Source organism: Saccharomyces cerevisiae, chromosome XIII (genome assembly GCF_000146045.2).
Source record: "Saccharomyces cerevisiae S288C chromosome XIII, complete sequence".
NCBI lineage: Eukaryota > Fungi > Ascomycota > Saccharomycetes > Saccharomycetales > Saccharomycetaceae > Saccharomyces > Saccharomyces cerevisiae.
Window position 1 is genome coordinate 132,147 of NC_001145.3, and position 16,706 is coordinate 148,852.

At 37.9% G+C, this 16,706-nt stretch overlaps 9 protein-coding genes across 9 annotated transcripts, besides 2 other annotated features; 5 read left to right on the forward strand and 4 right to left on the reverse strand.

The window, feature by feature from the left end:
- Window positions 1–175: part of a long terminal repeat (Ty1 LTR) that runs on past the window's edge.
- Window positions 176–1,328: 1,153 nt separating this feature from the next.
- DAK1 (dihydroxyacetone kinase) lies at window positions 1,329–3,083 on the forward strand (the record flags this gene model as incomplete). The annotated part of the gene is made up of 1 exon (NM_001182429.1): window positions 1,329–3,083. One exon carries the CDS (start codon window positions 1,329–1,331, stop codon window positions 3,081–3,083), a length of 1,755 nt encoding a protein of 584 aa, NP_013641.1.
- A 270-nt stretch (window positions 3,084–3,353) lies between these two features.
- On the forward strand, window positions 3,354–5,012 carry POB3 (FACT complex subunit POB3; the record flags this gene model as incomplete). The annotated part of the gene is made up of 1 exon (NM_001182428.1): window positions 3,354–5,012. One exon carries the CDS (start codon window positions 3,354–3,356, stop codon window positions 5,010–5,012), a length of 1,659 nt encoding a protein of 552 aa, NP_013642.1.
- Window positions 5,013–5,153: 141 nt separating this feature from the next.
- Window positions 5,154–5,402: an origin of replication (ARS1307; Autonomously Replicating Sequence).
- A 1-nt stretch (window position 5,403) lies between these two features.
- Window positions 5,404–6,798, forward strand: ITT1 (RBR-type E3 ubiquitin transferase; the record flags this gene model as incomplete). Its single annotated transcript, NM_001182427.1, has 1 exon — window positions 5,404–6,798. One exon carries the CDS (start codon window positions 5,404–5,406, stop codon window positions 6,796–6,798), a length of 1,395 nt encoding a protein of 464 aa, NP_013643.1.
- Window positions 6,799–6,916: 118 nt separating this feature from the next.
- On the reverse strand, window positions 6,917–8,068 carry ERV41 (Erv41p; the record flags this gene model as incomplete). The annotated part of the gene is made up of 2 exons (NM_001182426.1): window positions 6,917–7,944; window positions 8,038–8,068. The coding sequence occupies 2 exons, from the start codon at window positions 8,066–8,068 to the stop codon at window positions 6,917–6,919; spliced, it is 1,059 nt and encodes a 352-aa protein (NP_013644.1).
- Window positions 8,069–8,277: 209 nt separating this feature from the next.
- On the reverse strand, window positions 8,278–9,387 carry SMA2 (Sma2p; the record flags this gene model as incomplete). Its single annotated transcript, NM_001182425.1, has 1 exon — window positions 8,278–9,387. One exon carries the CDS (start codon window positions 9,385–9,387, stop codon window positions 8,278–8,280), a length of 1,110 nt encoding a protein of 369 aa, NP_013645.1.
- A 676-nt stretch (window positions 9,388–10,063) lies between these two features.
- Window positions 10,064–12,808, forward strand: ORC1 (origin recognition complex subunit 1; the record flags this gene model as incomplete). The annotated part of the gene is made up of 1 exon (NM_001182424.1): window positions 10,064–12,808. The coding sequence occupies one exon, from the start codon at window positions 10,064–10,066 to the stop codon at window positions 12,806–12,808; it is 2,745 nt and encodes a 914-aa protein (NP_013646.1).
- Window positions 12,809–12,992: 184 nt separating this feature from the next.
- Window positions 12,993–13,730, reverse strand: TEM1 (Ras family GTPase TEM1; the record flags this gene model as incomplete). The annotated part of the gene is made up of 1 exon (NM_001182423.1): window positions 12,993–13,730. One exon carries the CDS (start codon window positions 13,728–13,730, stop codon window positions 12,993–12,995), a length of 738 nt encoding a protein of 245 aa, NP_013647.1.
- Window positions 13,731–14,335: 605 nt separating this feature from the next.
- On the forward strand, window positions 14,336–15,103 carry RPS1B (40S ribosomal protein eS1 RPS1B; the record flags this gene model as incomplete). Its single annotated transcript, NM_001182422.1, has 1 exon — window positions 14,336–15,103. One exon carries the CDS (start codon window positions 14,336–14,338, stop codon window positions 15,101–15,103), a length of 768 nt encoding a protein of 255 aa, NP_013648.1.
- Window positions 15,104–15,358: 255 nt separating this feature from the next.
- MFT1 (Mft1p) lies at window positions 15,359–16,537 on the reverse strand (the record flags this gene model as incomplete). Its single annotated transcript, NM_001182421.1, has 1 exon — window positions 15,359–16,537. The coding sequence occupies one exon, from the start codon at window positions 16,535–16,537 to the stop codon at window positions 15,359–15,361; it is 1,179 nt and encodes a 392-aa protein (NP_013649.1).
- Between the last annotated feature and the right edge of the window lie 169 nt (window positions 16,538–16,706).

Genomic DNA, 16,706 nt, shown 5'->3' on the forward strand with positions numbered 1-16,706 from the left:
TCATTTTGTATGTTCTCGTTCATTTTCCTAGCACATTATCAACCCTTTCATTTCAATTTCCATTAAAATTGGTGACTGTTTCTCAATATTTATTTGACCGTCTTATACCCAATATGGTAATATACCAGTAATATAAATACTAGTCGTTAGATGATAGTTGCTTCTTATTCCGAAAATGAGTATGGAAGTGTTGCATATGATAGGGCGGCTACAGTGATGGTAAACATAAGATACTTTAGCGGGAAATTAGCAACTGGAAGTTAAATTATCTAGACATAAGTGTGGCGGTCACGCTGAACGCAGGAGATCGGATAGATTGATAAGCTGATCAAGAACATTGATCGGTTTGTTGTTTAAAGAATGGTTTTTGAAAACGTTTGACCAGTTGCTTCTCCCAGACGCTTACCGATATGATGATAAAGATAATATCTTCAATTGAATACCCCGTGGATCAGCACGAATAACAGAAAAAAAGGGTGAAATTCACCGTAAGCATGATACGCACTACGTTCTTCTTACCTTTGCCAACGTGTTGTCTTTGACGTACGTAATTATGGGAGATCGTTGATGATTAGCCCCAGCTCACTTTCTTCTTAATGACTGACCCGCTACTATCAAAATTAAGGTGTCAAATATCATGATGAATGAGGTCTCTAGGCGACTCAATTATACATCTTTTAGAGATTTTTTTACTACTTGCAGATAATTTCTCAAGGGATTAGATTCAAATCTGGCTTGTCAATTACGCCCTTTTCAAGCTCATCAAATTGCGTATGTCATTCATGCTTCCATTAGGAACCATAGAAGCATGGCTGAAATGGCAATATACGGCTTCCCAATTTCAACTCTAAAGTAATGGCGGTCGAATTTAATCTATATTTTACAGTTTTATACGTACTTTAAAAGCAATCAGTAAACACCTCTGGTGCTATTCAAGGGTTTTTTGCCTTTATTTGTTACTGTCAATTGTCTGGCGCTGTGATAAAAAACAAGGCATAAAGCTCCCCCGTCATGAACATTAAGACTCGCTAGACGAGAGAGTGAAATATAATGCATTTCCTGATTTAAATGCGCTACAAACATGGTGTAAATCTGGCCCGGAGTGAGTGCTTGCCAATTTGGCTTCTAAGGGAGAAAGATCAAACCACTCCCAATTGCGTCATTTTGAAAGAGTGGCCACCTCGCGAGCGTCTGTCGAACTAACTGATGAATAAATATATAAGGAGAAAATCACTTCAACTTCGCTACAAGTAGTCACTATTTGTAGCAACTGTAAACGAACACATCAAAGAATAAGATTACATTCTATATCTAAGACTAAATTTTAAATGTCCGCTAAATCGTTTGAAGTCACAGATCCAGTCAATTCAAGTCTCAAAGGGTTTGCCCTTGCTAACCCCTCCATTACGCTGGTCCCTGAAGAAAAAATTCTCTTCAGAAAGACCGATTCCGACAAGATCGCATTAATTTCTGGTGGTGGTAGTGGACATGAACCTACACACGCCGGTTTCATTGGTAAGGGTATGTTGAGTGGCGCCGTGGTTGGCGAAATTTTTGCATCCCCTTCAACAAAACAGATTTTAAATGCAATCCGTTTAGTCAATGAAAATGCGTCTGGCGTTTTATTGATTGTGAAGAACTACACAGGTGATGTTTTGCATTTTGGTCTGTCCGCTGAGAGAGCAAGAGCCTTGGGTATTAACTGCCGCGTTGCTGTCATAGGTGATGATGTTGCAGTTGGCAGAGAAAAGGGTGGTATGGTTGGTAGAAGAGCATTGGCAGGTACCGTTTTGGTTCATAAGATTGTAGGTGCCTTCGCAGAAGAATATTCTAGTAAGTATGGCTTAGACGGTACAGCTAAAGTGGCTAAAATTATCAACGACAATTTGGTGACCATTGGATCTTCTTTAGACCATTGTAAAGTTCCTGGCAGGAAATTCGAAAGTGAATTAAACGAAAAACAAATGGAATTGGGTATGGGTATTCATAACGAACCTGGTGTGAAAGTTTTAGACCCTATTCCTTCTACCGAAGACTTGATCTCCAAGTATATGCTACCAAAACTATTGGATCCAAACGATAAGGATAGAGCTTTTGTAAAGTTTGATGAAGATGATGAAGTTGTCTTGTTAGTTAACAATCTCGGCGGTGTTTCTAATTTTGTTATTAGTTCTATCACTTCCAAAACTACGGATTTCTTAAAGGAAAATTACAACATAACCCCGGTTCAAACAATTGCTGGCACATTGATGACCTCCTTCAATGGTAATGGGTTCAGTATCACATTACTAAACGCCACTAAGGCTACAAAGGCTTTGCAATCTGATTTTGAGGAGATCAAATCAGTACTAGACTTGTTGAACGCATTTACGAACGCACCGGGCTGGCCAATTGCAGATTTTGAAAAGACTTCTGCCCCATCTGTTAACGATGACTTGTTACATAATGAAGTAACAGCAAAGGCCGTCGGTACCTATGACTTTGACAAGTTTGCTGAGTGGATGAAGAGTGGTGCTGAACAAGTTATCAAGAGCGAACCGCACATTACGGAACTAGACAATCAAGTTGGTGATGGTGATTGTGGTTACACTTTAGTGGCAGGAGTTAAAGGCATCACCGAAAACCTTGACAAGCTGTCGAAGGACTCATTATCTCAGGCGGTTGCCCAAATTTCAGATTTCATTGAAGGCTCAATGGGAGGTACTTCTGGTGGTTTATATTCTATTCTTTTGTCGGGTTTTTCACACGGATTAATTCAGGTTTGTAAATCAAAGGATGAACCCGTCACTAAGGAAATTGTGGCTAAGTCACTCGGAATTGCATTGGATACTTTATACAAATATACAAAGGCAAGGAAGGGATCATCCACCATGATTGATGCTTTAGAACCATTCGTTAAAGAATTTACTGCATCTAAGGATTTCAATAAGGCGGTAAAAGCTGCAGAGGAAGGTGCTAAATCCACTGCTACATTCGAGGCCAAATTTGGCAGAGCTTCGTATGTCGGCGATTCATCTCAAGTAGAAGATCCTGGTGCAGTAGGCCTATGTGAGTTTTTGAAGGGGGTTCAAAGCGCCTTGTAAGTACTTGGCTCACGAATACATATCAAGATACTTATGATATATATATATAGAAAAAGCTTACTTTTCTTGGAGTTATTGTTATTATCATCGCGAAGAACGATTGTATAACCCGGTTCAACGCGAAACGAATCGTTAAACTGGTGAAATGTTAACGCGAGTGTCAGAGATATACATAGTATGAGAGTAGCTAGATGTTGAATCGGTGGTAAGAACAAGAAGGAAATACCGTTAACAAGTGAAGGAACAATCTAGTATTGTTGAACAAGAATTATGAGTACCGACTTTGATAGAATTTACTTGAACCAATCTAAATTTAGCGGTAGATTCCGTATTGCTGATTCTGGGTTAGGGTGGAAAATTAGTACCAGTGGTGGCTCTGCAGCAAATCAGGCAAGAAAACCATTTTTATTACCAGCCACAGAATTATCTACCGTCCAATGGAGTAGGGGCTGCAGGGGTTACGACTTGAAGATAAATACCAAAAATCAAGGTGTTATCCAACTAGATGGATTTTCTCAGGATGACTATAACTTAATCAAGAATGATTTCCATCGCCGTTTTAATATTCAGGTAGAGCAAAGAGAACATTCCTTACGTGGTTGGAACTGGGGTAAGACAGACCTTGCCAGGAATGAAATGGTTTTTGCTTTAAATGGTAAACCAACTTTTGAAATTCCTTATGCTAGAATAAATAATACAAATTTGACCTCTAAAAATGAAGTAGGAATAGAATTTAATATTCAAGATGAAGAGTACCAACCAGCCGGTGACGAATTGGTAGAGATGAGGTTCTATATTCCTGGTGTTATTCAAACAAACGTCGATGAAAACATGACCAAAAAGGAAGAGTCAAGCAACGAGGTCGTACCAAAGAAAGAAGATGGTGCTGAAGGAGAAGATGTACAAATGGCAGTAGAGGAAAAGAGTATGGCAGAAGCATTCTATGAAGAACTAAAGGAAAAGGCAGACATCGGGGAAGTCGCTGGTGATGCAATAGTTTCCTTCCAAGACGTCTTTTTTACCACGCCAAGAGGTCGTTATGATATCGATATTTACAAGAACTCCATTAGACTCAGGGGTAAGACCTATGAATACAAATTGCAACATCGTCAAATACAAAGAATTGTTTCGTTACCAAAGGCAGATGATATCCATCACTTATTGGTTTTGGCAATTGAACCTCCTTTACGTCAAGGACAGACCACCTACCCCTTTCTTGTCTTACAATTTCAGAAAGATGAGGAAACAGAAGTGCAATTGAATCTAGAAGATGAAGATTATGAGGAAAATTATAAGGATAAATTGAAAAAACAATATGATGCTAAAACTCATATAGTTTTAAGTCATGTATTAAAAGGTCTGACTGACCGTAGAGTCATTGTTCCTGGAGAATATAAATCCAAATATGATCAGTGTGCAGTTTCATGTTCTTTCAAAGCAAACGAAGGTTATTTGTATCCATTAGATAACGCTTTCTTCTTTTTAACTAAGCCAACTTTGTACATACCATTCAGTGATGTTAGCATGGTAAACATTTCAAGAGCAGGACAAACTTCTACGTCATCGAGGACGTTTGATTTGGAAGTGGTACTGCGTTCAAATAGAGGTTCTACCACTTTTGCCAACATCAGTAAGGAAGAGCAGCAATTATTGGAACAATTCCTAAAGTCTAAAAACCTAAGGGTGAAGAATGAAGATAGAGAGGTACAAGAAAGGTTACAAACCGCTTTAGGTTCAGACAGTGACGAAGAGGATATTAATATGGGTTCCGCTGGTGAAGATGATGAATCAGTAGATGAGGATTTTCAGGTCAGCTCTGATAATGACGCAGACGAAGTTGCAGAAGAGTTTGATTCAGATGCGGCTTTAAGTGATGCTGAGGGGGGTAGCGACGAAGAAAGGCCTTCGAAGAAGCCTAAGGTAGAATAGTAATAATTTTAGACTGTATAAGTTAAATTTATTGATATTGTGTAAAAACTAACTAATATATTTTGCCAATTGATATTATCATGACATGGTGAGTGTAAGACACCACCTCTTAATTACTGGTGTTATTCTATACATTTATTTGAAATTGGTTTTGTTTTGCAAAATATTTATGTTTTGTTAATCTCCTCTACCCTTTCAATGCTTGAAAAATACTTTCAACTTTTCGATTGGGTGATGAAAAAAAGACAAATAGTGTAAAGGGTTCAAAAATAAATAACAAGCAAGAGAAAGGGACTTTGCTTTTCTCATTTAGTCACCAGTAAGTTATGTCATGGTGTAGAATAACGAATTACAGAAAACTAATATAACTGATGAAAGACCAGGGAGTAAAATGGCTTTGACTCAGTTTGAAAATGATTTGGAAATATTAAGAGATATGTACCCAGAACTGGAAATGAAATCGGTAAAAGTAGAGGAGGAAGGTGAATTCCCTCAAAGAATTAACGGAAAGTTACTGTTCAAGATATCACTATTGGCCGATGTAAATATTGAGTTCGGCGAGCAACATATGTTACTTTCAAACTTATCTAATGAATGCGTGGAGTTCACCATATATAGCTGTCATTATCCGGACATTCGACGGTGTGTTGTTATGGATATCAAATCCTTATGGATATCAACAGATGAAAAGAAGATGTTAATTGACAAAGCGCTGAGACTCGTTGAAGAAACTGTAGATATGAGTATTGAGTTCGCGGATTCGTTTACCTCCATCCTTATCCTCATCTTTGGGTTTCTTATAGATGATACAGCTATATTACTATTCCCTAATGGAATAAGAAAGTGCCTGACACAGGATCAGTATGACTTGTTTAAGCAGATAAGTGAGGAAGCCACCCTCCAAAAAGTGAGCAGATCTAACTACCATTGTTGTATTTGTATGGAAATGGAAAAGGGTGTTAGAATGATCAAATTGCCATGTGAAAATGCGAATGTAGAACACTATCTTTGCAGAGGATGCGCCAAATCTTATTTCACTGCAATGATTCAGGAAAACCGAATATCCAGTGTAAGATGTCCACAATGCGAATACAAAGAATTAAAACTAGAAGATTTCAAGAGCTATAAAAAAATGCTGAAGGCATTGTTTACACCTTTGATTCCAGTGTCCTTCTTAAAAGAGGTTATCGATACAGAGCTATGTGAAAGATACGAAAAAATGTTCTACAACCAGGCGGCTACAAGACTCTCAAAATATTGTCCGTATGCTTGTGTGACTTGTCGAAGATGTGATAGTTGGTGCACAAAAGAAGACCTCGATGATGCGATGATTCAGTGTCAAAAATGTCATTTTGTATTTTGCTTTGACTGCTTGCATGCCTGGCATGGTTACAACAATAAATGTGGCAAGAAAGTTTCGTTATCGACCGATATTATTGAGGAATATCTAGATGATACCGTTACTTCATATGAGAGAAAGCGGAAACTGGAGGCAAAATATGGGAGAAGAGTATTAGAACTTGAAGTCAATGATTACCTTGCTGAAAAAATGTTAGATTTAGCGATTAAAAAAGAGGGTTCGAATTTGCAGCGATGTCCAAAGTGTAAGGTAGTTGTAGAAAGAAGTGAAGGTTGCAATAAAATGAAATGCGAAGTATGCGGGACGCTGTTCTGTTTTATATGCGGAGTATTACTTTATCCTGAGGACCCTTATGAACATTTTAGAGAAGCATATTCAGGCTGTTATGGACGATTGTTTGAAGGTATGCCTGGCACAGAAACTTGAGTGCGATCGCTCTGCCTTCAGTCTCACACTTTTTCTTATAATCTATTGTCATGAAATTTATACAGATGAAAATGAAACGTTATCTTGGGTATACTGCATTCTCTTTTCTTTTACATATCTACCTATCTAAAATACCCTTAGTTTTATCATCTGGCTGATAACGCAAGGACCACTTAGGTCCCATGATGGTGATAAGAGCCATATCCAGTAGTGTGAAAATCCACGAAGCACAGTAGACCAAAAATGAGCAGATTGCCACTAATCTGACCAAAAACTGTATAAAGCTTAAACGAACATCAGAAACTACTATGGATAATGGTTCGAAATTGTATTTGAAGAAGATGCCCGGCATTTTATCACCTTTAGCAGCGACATCTTTGTACAAATAGCGGTAATCGTTAACAGAATATTGATTAGTATCCACTTCTGCCCCCAATTTCTTGAAAAGAGTGGGCACAACAGATGTGTAATAGACGTAAGTAGTTAAAGGTTCATCCTGATTAAACTGTGCAGTGTTATCCAATGGGTTATCAATATATGGATAGAAATCACCAAAAGAGAACTCATTAATAACATGATTAAATTTTAATTCTTCCAGTGGTGCTTTGCGTGAAGCCACGTAACCTAAACTCTTCGCTGTAATCTGCAATTCGCCACTAACTCTATTTACCGGAATGGACCCAAATACATGGCACCCATTGAATTCCGGAAGATGTGCCTTGTTAGGATCACTTTCATCAAAAAATGACCTAGTATCTAGTTTTTCTCTAAATTCTGCTGGGATAGCTTCCCCTAAGATTTCATCCAATTCCGGCGTAATAATTTCATTGATATCATTGACTTTTGTGTCATAAGGAATAAAGAATGGCATCTCTTCCAATTGCAATTCCTCTAATACAAGTTTCCGATCCATTGTTTGGTCTCTGACGTTGATTTGCAACCAATCACATTTCGTGTTGACGTATATATCCATATTAATTTGAACGGTATCTCTAACTTGACTGTCCACTACGTACTGCTGGTCAATATAACCACCGAAGTATTCACCAAACTCGGTCCATGCTATAAACAACAGAAACAGATATGTCAACAAAGATGTTAAGCCACCCTTGGTGGATTTCTTCTTGTACTGTTCTTCAGTTTTTGCTGTAAAGTTAAATTTCCATTGTTAGTGAAAAAGCAAAAGCAAAAATAAAATATGCTGAAGCGGGCTACTTCAGAAAAATCCATATAACATACGAAACGCATCAAATGTCTTCAATCCTGCCATTATATACTCCTGAAGTCTCTGCCTGTACGTTACAGCAAAAGCATTTTGGAGGAACGCTTTTCTCAGTAAGAATAGAACATTGATAATATCTTTTCAAAGCCTTGACCGAGCGGGAAAAAAGGACGTTATGCAAAAATACTTAATATACTGAAAGGCTGTGTATATGTTTACATATTTACTGTCATTTGAAAAAAAAGTTCTGTGGTGAATTACTTCTCCATCAAGTCTGGAGAAGGGGAGTTAGATGTGTCTTCTGTATACTTATCAGACTTTTTGGGCTTAGCTTTGTAATGATTTGCTGCAAGAAATGCGAGTACCAATAGGACCCACTGGATGGCATACCTGGCGAGCCCCATAATGAACCCACTTCCCACGTTTACTTTTAACAGTTCCCAGCCTGTAGTGTGTACAGCAGCGTTGTCAGATCCTACGTCTGTTACCTCTTCAGGTTCTAATGTTTTCAGTGCAATCAAATATACGATGTTACATAATATTGTCAATGTAGCAATAACAACTAATATTGAACTTGATGACTTCAAAAGCATAGGAAATAAGCGGTGTCGTTTCCCAACACTAAGTGCTCCCCCAAAGGCTGACACTACGCAGATACTGAGGAATCCGACTATTATTTCCAACACTGCAAAGTAAAAAACCATGCCGTTGAACATCATCAGTATAAATGCCAGGTTGACGCCTTTCAGATAGTTTTTTGTTGGTGACACGCCTTTTACATTTGGATCAGGACTGCCAATCAAAGCCTTTGATAGGGCATTTCCTGTGTGCTTGTCGTGTTTCAAAAAATCACGAATAGATGTCAATGCCAAACGGTAGGTCAATACGAGAGAGTCTCCGAATTTTTTGGTTTCATTCGATCGTGTAGTGGAAATGTTACCTAATTGAATCCCGACGTCTCTGACAAGTACTTCAAGTACGTCCATGCCATAATTCTCATTAGAGGTACAATAAACTTTGCTTTTATTACTCCGTTTACAAAATCCAAAATAATTGAGCTCAAAAACCTTATCAGGCTGAAATGTGTCCACCAAATTTTCATCCTCATACACACTTGGATCAGTGAATTCATTCGACCAACCCATGTCAATTGTCAGGTACGAAATCAATCGCAGAAATTCTCTTACACTTGCAATAAACTCATTTGCAGTACTGGATCCTCCAATCACAGTTATAGTAAACTGTGGAGCGCATAACCTAAGTCCCTTAGAGTTCGTACATGTTGTGGCTGGCAGGTAGAGGACAAATTGTGATAAACTTAAAATCAATAGAACACCCCACACAATCAGACGTTTAGGGAATAACATGCTCGCCCTTTTATATTATGACAGAAAGAATATATATATTCATATATAACATGCTTCTATTTATTAGTTTTATCTTTTAATTGATGGATGTGTCCATAGAATTTAAGTAAGTGCATGGTATGGAGTGTATAATGGTTTATAATTTCCCCTAAGATGACACAAAAAAATGTTCTCCCAAAAATTTACCAAGAAAAAAAATTAAGAATACTACACAATTGATGCTTGGGTTATTTTAAATATCCGGTACATTCTATTACAAATATGTTTGTACAATGTAAGCCCCTTCATAATGGTCAGTATTAAGATAAGGACTGCTATGGGGCATTTTTTGTCTTACTGGGTATCACAGGATAATAACTTGGCGCCAAATTAGAAAAGATATAAACCTCAAATATTTGAAATTCTTTGGTGACCTGTCTCATCGTTATATCAACAAATATTGCACCAACGAACACCACTACATATGTAACTACTCTCTTCCTCGACTTATTTTTTATTAACGTTGACACGGCCAGATCGAAAATCATAGAAAAACAACAACATTGAGAAGAGATGAAGTTGCGCAAAGGGAAAGAAAACTGCATAGGCGGCAAATTCAGCCTAAAAGTTTCCAGAAGCAGGAACTCATTCCCTATTGATTAATACTCATTACAAAAACCACAATAGAGTAGATAAGATGGCAAAAACGTTGAAGGATTTACAGGGTTGGGAGATAATAACAACTGATGAGCAGGGAAATATAATCGATGGAGGTCAGAAGAGATTACGCCGAAGAGGTGCAAAAACTGAACATTACTTAAAGAGAAGTTCTGATGGAATTAAACTAGGTCGTGGTGATAGTGTAGTCATGCACAACGAAGCCGCTGGGACTTACTCCGTTTATATGATCCAGGAGTTGAGACTTAATACATTAAATAATGTTGTCGAACTCTGGGCTCTCACCTATTTACGATGGTTTGAAGTCAATCCTTTAGCTCATTATAGGCAGTTTAATCCTGACGCTAACATTTTGAATCGTCCTTTAAATTATTACAATAAACTGTTTTCTGAAACTGCAAATAAAAATGAACTGTATCTCACTGCAGAATTAGCCGAATTGCAGCTATTTAACTTTATCAGGGTTGCCAACGTAATGGATGGAAGCAAATGGGAAGTATTGAAAGGAAATGTCGATCCAGAAAGAGACTTTACAGTTCGTTATATTTGTGAGCCGACTGGGGAGAAATTTGTGGACATTAATATTGAGGATGTCAAAGCTTACATAAAGAAAGTGGAGCCAAGGGAAGCCCAGGAATATTTGAAAGATTTAACACTTCCATCAAAGAAGAAAGAGATCAAAAGAGGTCCTCAAAAGAAAGATAAGGCTACTCAAACGGCACAAATTTCAGACGCAGAAACAAGAGCTACAGATATAACGGATAATGAGGACGGTAATGAAGATGAATCATCTGATTATGAAAGTCCGTCAGATATCGACGTTAGCGAGGATATGGACAGCGGTGAAATATCCGCAGATGAGCTTGAGGAAGAAGAAGACGAAGAAGAAGACGAAGACGAAGAAGAGAAAGAAGCTAGGCATACAAATTCACCAAGGAAAAGAGGCCGTAAGATAAAACTAGGTAAAGATGATATTGACGCTTCTGTACAACCTCCCCCCAAAAAAAGAGGTCGTAAACCTAAAGATCCTAGTAAACCGCGTCAGATGCTATTGATATCTTCATGCCGTGCAAATAATACTCCTGTGATTAGGAAATTTACAAAAAAGAATGTTGCTAGGGCGAAAAAGAAATATACCCCGTTTTCGAAAAGATTTAAATCTATAGCTGCAATACCAGATTTAACTTCATTACCTGAATTTTACGGAAATTCTTCGGAATTGATGGCATCAAGGTTTGAAAACAAATTAAAAACAACCCAAAAGCATCAGATTGTAGAAACAATTTTTTCTAAAGTCAAAAAACAGTTGAACTCTTCGTATGTCAAAGAAGAAATATTGAAGTCTGCAAATTTCCAAGATTATTTACCGGCTAGGGAGAATGAATTCGCCTCAATTTATTTAAGTGCATATAGTGCCATTGAGTCCGACTCCGCTACTACTATATACGTGGCTGGTACGCCTGGTGTAGGGAAAACTTTAACCGTAAGGGAAGTCGTAAAGGAACTACTATCGTCTTCTGCACAACGAGAAATACCAGACTTTCTTTATGTGGAAATAAATGGATTGAAAATGGTAAAACCCACAGACTGTTACGAAACTTTATGGAACAAAGTGTCAGGAGAAAGGTTAACATGGGCAGCTTCAATGGAGTCACTAGAGTTTTACTTTAAAAGAGTTCCAAAAAATAAGAAGAAAACCATTGTAGTCTTGTTGGACGAACTCGATGCCATGGTAACGAAATCTCAAGATATTATGTACAATTTTTTCAATTGGACTACTTACGAAAATGCCAAACTTATTGTCATTGCAGTAGCCAATACAATGGACTTACCAGAACGTCAGCTAGGCAATAAGATTACTTCAAGAATTGGGTTTACCAGAATTATGTTCACTGGGTATACGCACGAAGAGCTAAAAAATATCATTGATTTAAGACTGAAGGGGTTGAACGACTCATTTTTCTATGTTGATACAAAAACTGGCAATGCTATTTTGATTGATGCGGCTGGAAACGACACTACAGTTAAGCAAACGTTGCCTGAAGACGTGAGGAAAGTTCGCTTAAGAATGAGTGCTGATGCCATTGAAATAGCTTCGAGAAAAGTAGCAAGTGTTAGTGGTGATGCAAGAAGAGCATTGAAGGTTTGTAAAAGAGCAGCTGAAATTGCTGAAAAACACTATATGGCTAAGCATGGTTATGGATATGATGGAAAGACGGTTATTGAAGATGAAAATGAGGAGCAAATATACGATGATGAAGACAAGGATCTTATTGAAAGTAACAAAGCCAAAGACGATAATGATGACGATGATGACAATGATGGGGTACAAACAGTTCACATCACGCACGTTATGAAAGCCTTAAACGAAACTTTAAATTCTCATGTAATTACGTTTATGACGCGACTTTCATTTACAGCAAAACTGTTTATTTATGCATTATTAAACTTGATGAAAAAGAACGGATCTCAAGAGCAAGAACTGGGCGATATTGTCGATGAAATCAAGTTACTTATTGAAGTAAATGGCAGTAATAAGTTTGTCATGGAGATAGCCAAAACATTGTTCCAACAGGGAAGTGATAATATTTCTGAACAATTGAGAATTATATCATGGGATTTCGTTCTCAATCAGTTACTTGACGCGGGAATATTGTTTAAACAAACTATGAAGAACGATAGAATATGTTGTGTCAAGCTAAATATATCAGTAGAAGAAGCCAAAAGAGCCATGAATGAGGATGAGACATTGAGAAATTTATAGATTCGGTTTTTATTATTCATGACCTAGCATACACATACATATACCTACATAGTAGCGCATTTATCCAAAACATACGATATTGTGGATGTACATACCTTCTATATCTCCTTAAAGCTATTGTGTAGCTTGATTTAAAATATGCTAACGCCAACTCTCACATGGTAGCAGGCGGGTATAGTTGTTTTCATGTATTAACGCCCGGCGATGGTGCCTTAGATGAGGGCGACGAGGAGGGCTTCCTGATATTATGGCTCTTTCTATCCTGACTTTTGTTATGATGTCGATGTTGCTGGCCACCTAGGTGCTTATATATCAAAAGAGGATCGCCGATTTCATTGATTTCTGGGATGGTTAATGTCAAATTAAAGATCTTTGCCAGTGCAATTTTGAAAATTTTTTGAATGTTTATAGATTTGGCAGTAGAGCAGAATATAAGAGGAGCATTCATGACCTGTGCATACTTCATACTCGTTCTCGAGATTTGTTCCTGATATTCCGGGTCTAAGTCTATTAGTAAATCGTACTTTGTGCCCACCAAAATAGGAATTGCCGAATCATTTAGCCCGTACGCCTGCCTATACCACTCCTTTATTGAACTCAACGTCTCTGGACGTGTCAGGTCAAACAGAAATATGATCACTGAAGACCCTACCGTCGCAATTGGGAGCATGTTGATGAATTCTCTTTGTCCGCCTAAATCCATTATAGAAAATATAATATCCGTGGAGCGTATGCTTACTTTTCTTTTCAAAAAGTTCACTCCCAGCGTCTGTGTGTATTCCTTATCGTATATGTTCTGTACGTACTTCACCATCAGCGATGTTTTCCCTACTTGTGCATCCCCTACTAATCCAACCTGAACTTCAACCTGATTTCGTACCGCAGGTATAGAATTGTTTGCTCCCGTGCTTGGTGTAGCCATCTTAGCTTAACTCAATTTAATTTCTACAGCAAAATCCAAACGTAATATCTATATTTTTCTCGAAAAACTGAGGACAAGAGCCAATCAATCATCTATAATCCAATTTATATTATTTTTTCCCTTCTGGGTTCTTTTCTTCCTTTTCTTGTTTACCTTTTTTGCTTTTTCATAAAATAATTTCTCTAGATTTGAAGACAGCATTTTTGTACATCCATACACCATACACCATACACCATAGCACCAGTACACTATATTTTTATGAATTTTACTAAGAATTATTCCTGCAGGAGCTCCACTGAAAAAAAAAGAGCAGCATGGATGTCCGGTAGAAGTGCTACTGAGTAAATGGGAAGGACGCGGTAGATCCAGTGTGGAATCAAGGTGGTGCCGGTGTGAAGCCGCCTCGGCCGGCTGGACTCTCCAGGCCGGAGTGATGATTGCCACGCTGAACGTAACACAGTTTCACAATACCAGTGTCCTCATTAGTGAGTTCCAATGTATAGTTAGTAGTGGTATTTTGATATATGTGAGTGGTAGCAGATTTGAACTTAGTTAGTTGTATTCGCCTTTGAGGAAACCAAGCAAAAAACCGATCTAGACTAATCATGGCTGTTGGTAAGAATAAGAGACTATCCAGAGGTAAGAAGGGTTTGAAGAAGAAGGTCGTTGACCCATTTACCAGAAAGGAATGGTTCGATATTAAAGCCCCATCCACTTTTGAAAACAGAAATGTTGGTAAGACTTTAGTTAACAAGTCCACTGGTTTGAAGAATGCTTCCGATGCTTTGAAGGGTAGAGTTGTCGAAGTTTGTTTGGCTGACTTGCAAGGTTCTGAAGACCATTCTTTCAGAAAGGTCAAGTTGAGAGTCGATGAAGTTCAAGGTAAGAACTTGTTGACCAACTTCCACGGTATGGACTTCACTACCGACAAATTGAGATCAATGGTCAGAAAATGGCAAACTTTGATCGAAGCTAATGTTACCGTTAAGACTTCCGATGATTACGTTTTGAGAATCTTTGCTATTGCCTTCACCAGAAAGCAAGCTAACCAAGTTAAGAGACACTCTTACGCTCAATCTTCCCACATCAGAGCTATCAGAAAAGTTATTTCTGAAATCTTGACCAGAGAAGTTCAAAACTCTACTTTGGCTCAATTGACCTCCAAATTGATTCCAGAAGTTATCAACAAGGAAATCGAAAATGCTACCAAGGACATCTTCCCACTACAAAACATCCACGTTAGAAAGGTTAAGTTATTGAAACAACCAAAGTTCGACGTTGGTGCTTTGATGGCTTTGCATGGTGAAGGTTCCGGTGAAGAAAAGGGTAAGAAGGTTTCTGGTTTCAAGGATGAAGTCTTGGAAACTGTGTAAACAAAATAAATATAAATTATAAGATTTGACATGTACACAATTTATTAATATGTTTTCTCTTTATTATTAATATAATTAATTATTACTAAAAAAAAGAAGGTGACGCACCATACAGAACTTGCTCTTTTGTCCAATACTGTCTTTTTATGGTTGTTATTTTTTACGTTACCGATTTCGGTTTCTATTGAACTGTAATAACTTGCCTATGTGTCTATATGCCTTTTCTATTTAGTAAGAGCTATGCATTATACGTGGTCATTTTACTTCTTCAACAGAGGAAGACGCACTAAAATCGCTTGTAGTGCCTCCAAGTTTCCTGCTTGAGTGATCGCTATCTGCCTCCTCTGCGTCATTAACCGCATCTGGCTCTTCTATCACTCCAGTTTCTTTGTCTGTTTCCTCATTATTACCCTGGCGACTATTATCTTCTTGTTGACTGCTTTCCCCATCAACTTCATTATCCTCTTTTATATCCTCAACGTCTACTTCCATATCATCTTCCTCTTCATTTTCTTCATCCTCCTGATCGTCATATTCATGATCGCTTTCCTCTTTTTCGTCCACATTTTCTATAGTATTCACTTCCACCATTGATCTCTGCCTTTTAAACCTCTCTTTTCTTTCCTCATCTTCATCCGATTCATAATCTTCATCAATGTTATCTCCTTCTGCCTCATTGAGCAGGCCATCTCTCTTCAGAAGTTCTTCTTTGAATATTGATGTGATCTTGCCAAATATTTCTGCATCTCTTAGCCACTTCTCTTTGTAAGACGATACCTCCTGCCTTACGTTTTCTATATCCGATTTCATTGAGGCGTTGATACTTTCTAACTCTTTTGGGCCCTTAGAGAAATCGTCATAAATACGATATCTCTCCTCTGAACTATCCTTTTTCAGGCCCGGATCAACTAGTTTGAGATAATTCTTTTCAATTAAAAACTTGACCAGATCAGTGCCAAGTTCTTTCTCCCATTCCGCACGTGTCACCACAAGGCTGGTACGGCCTTCTGACAAGCCTTCCACCTCTCTGTTAATTACTTGGACAGAATCGTAAAGACCTTGTAGTTTTCCAATACGTAAAAGCAACTTGCTATGGATGCTCTTTATATCAGGCAATTTATCTTTGAGATTTTCCAGCTTGGCCAATGTCTCCTGTTGGCATGTTTCCCAATTTTCGTCTGCTACTTTCTTTGTGTCAATTGATGACTGCAGATCCAAAAATCGAAGATGAGCACTTTCTTTTAGTTGGGAGATATTTTGCTCAGTAAGTTTTTCAATCTTGCTATCATCATTGGATAATGTGCCATTTATAATGCTTCCTGTCAGCTTGGTTACTTTTCCTAAGATGTCTAAATATTTATTGAATGGAGTATCTACTTCACTGTAGTGCACTTTGGTTCTAACTTGGTCTATTTGTTTTTGTGACAGAGGCATTGTGAGTTAGTCTCCTTTGGCTTTAGTTCTTTGATTCCTTTTTTACAGCCAGTTGTTGTATTTTACTTTAATTTAGATAATGTTTCACTTTTTTCTATCGAAGGAGGTTCACCAAAATAATAGAATGAACAAAGCGCAAGAAAGAAAGATAAAAAGGTGTCAAAGAACC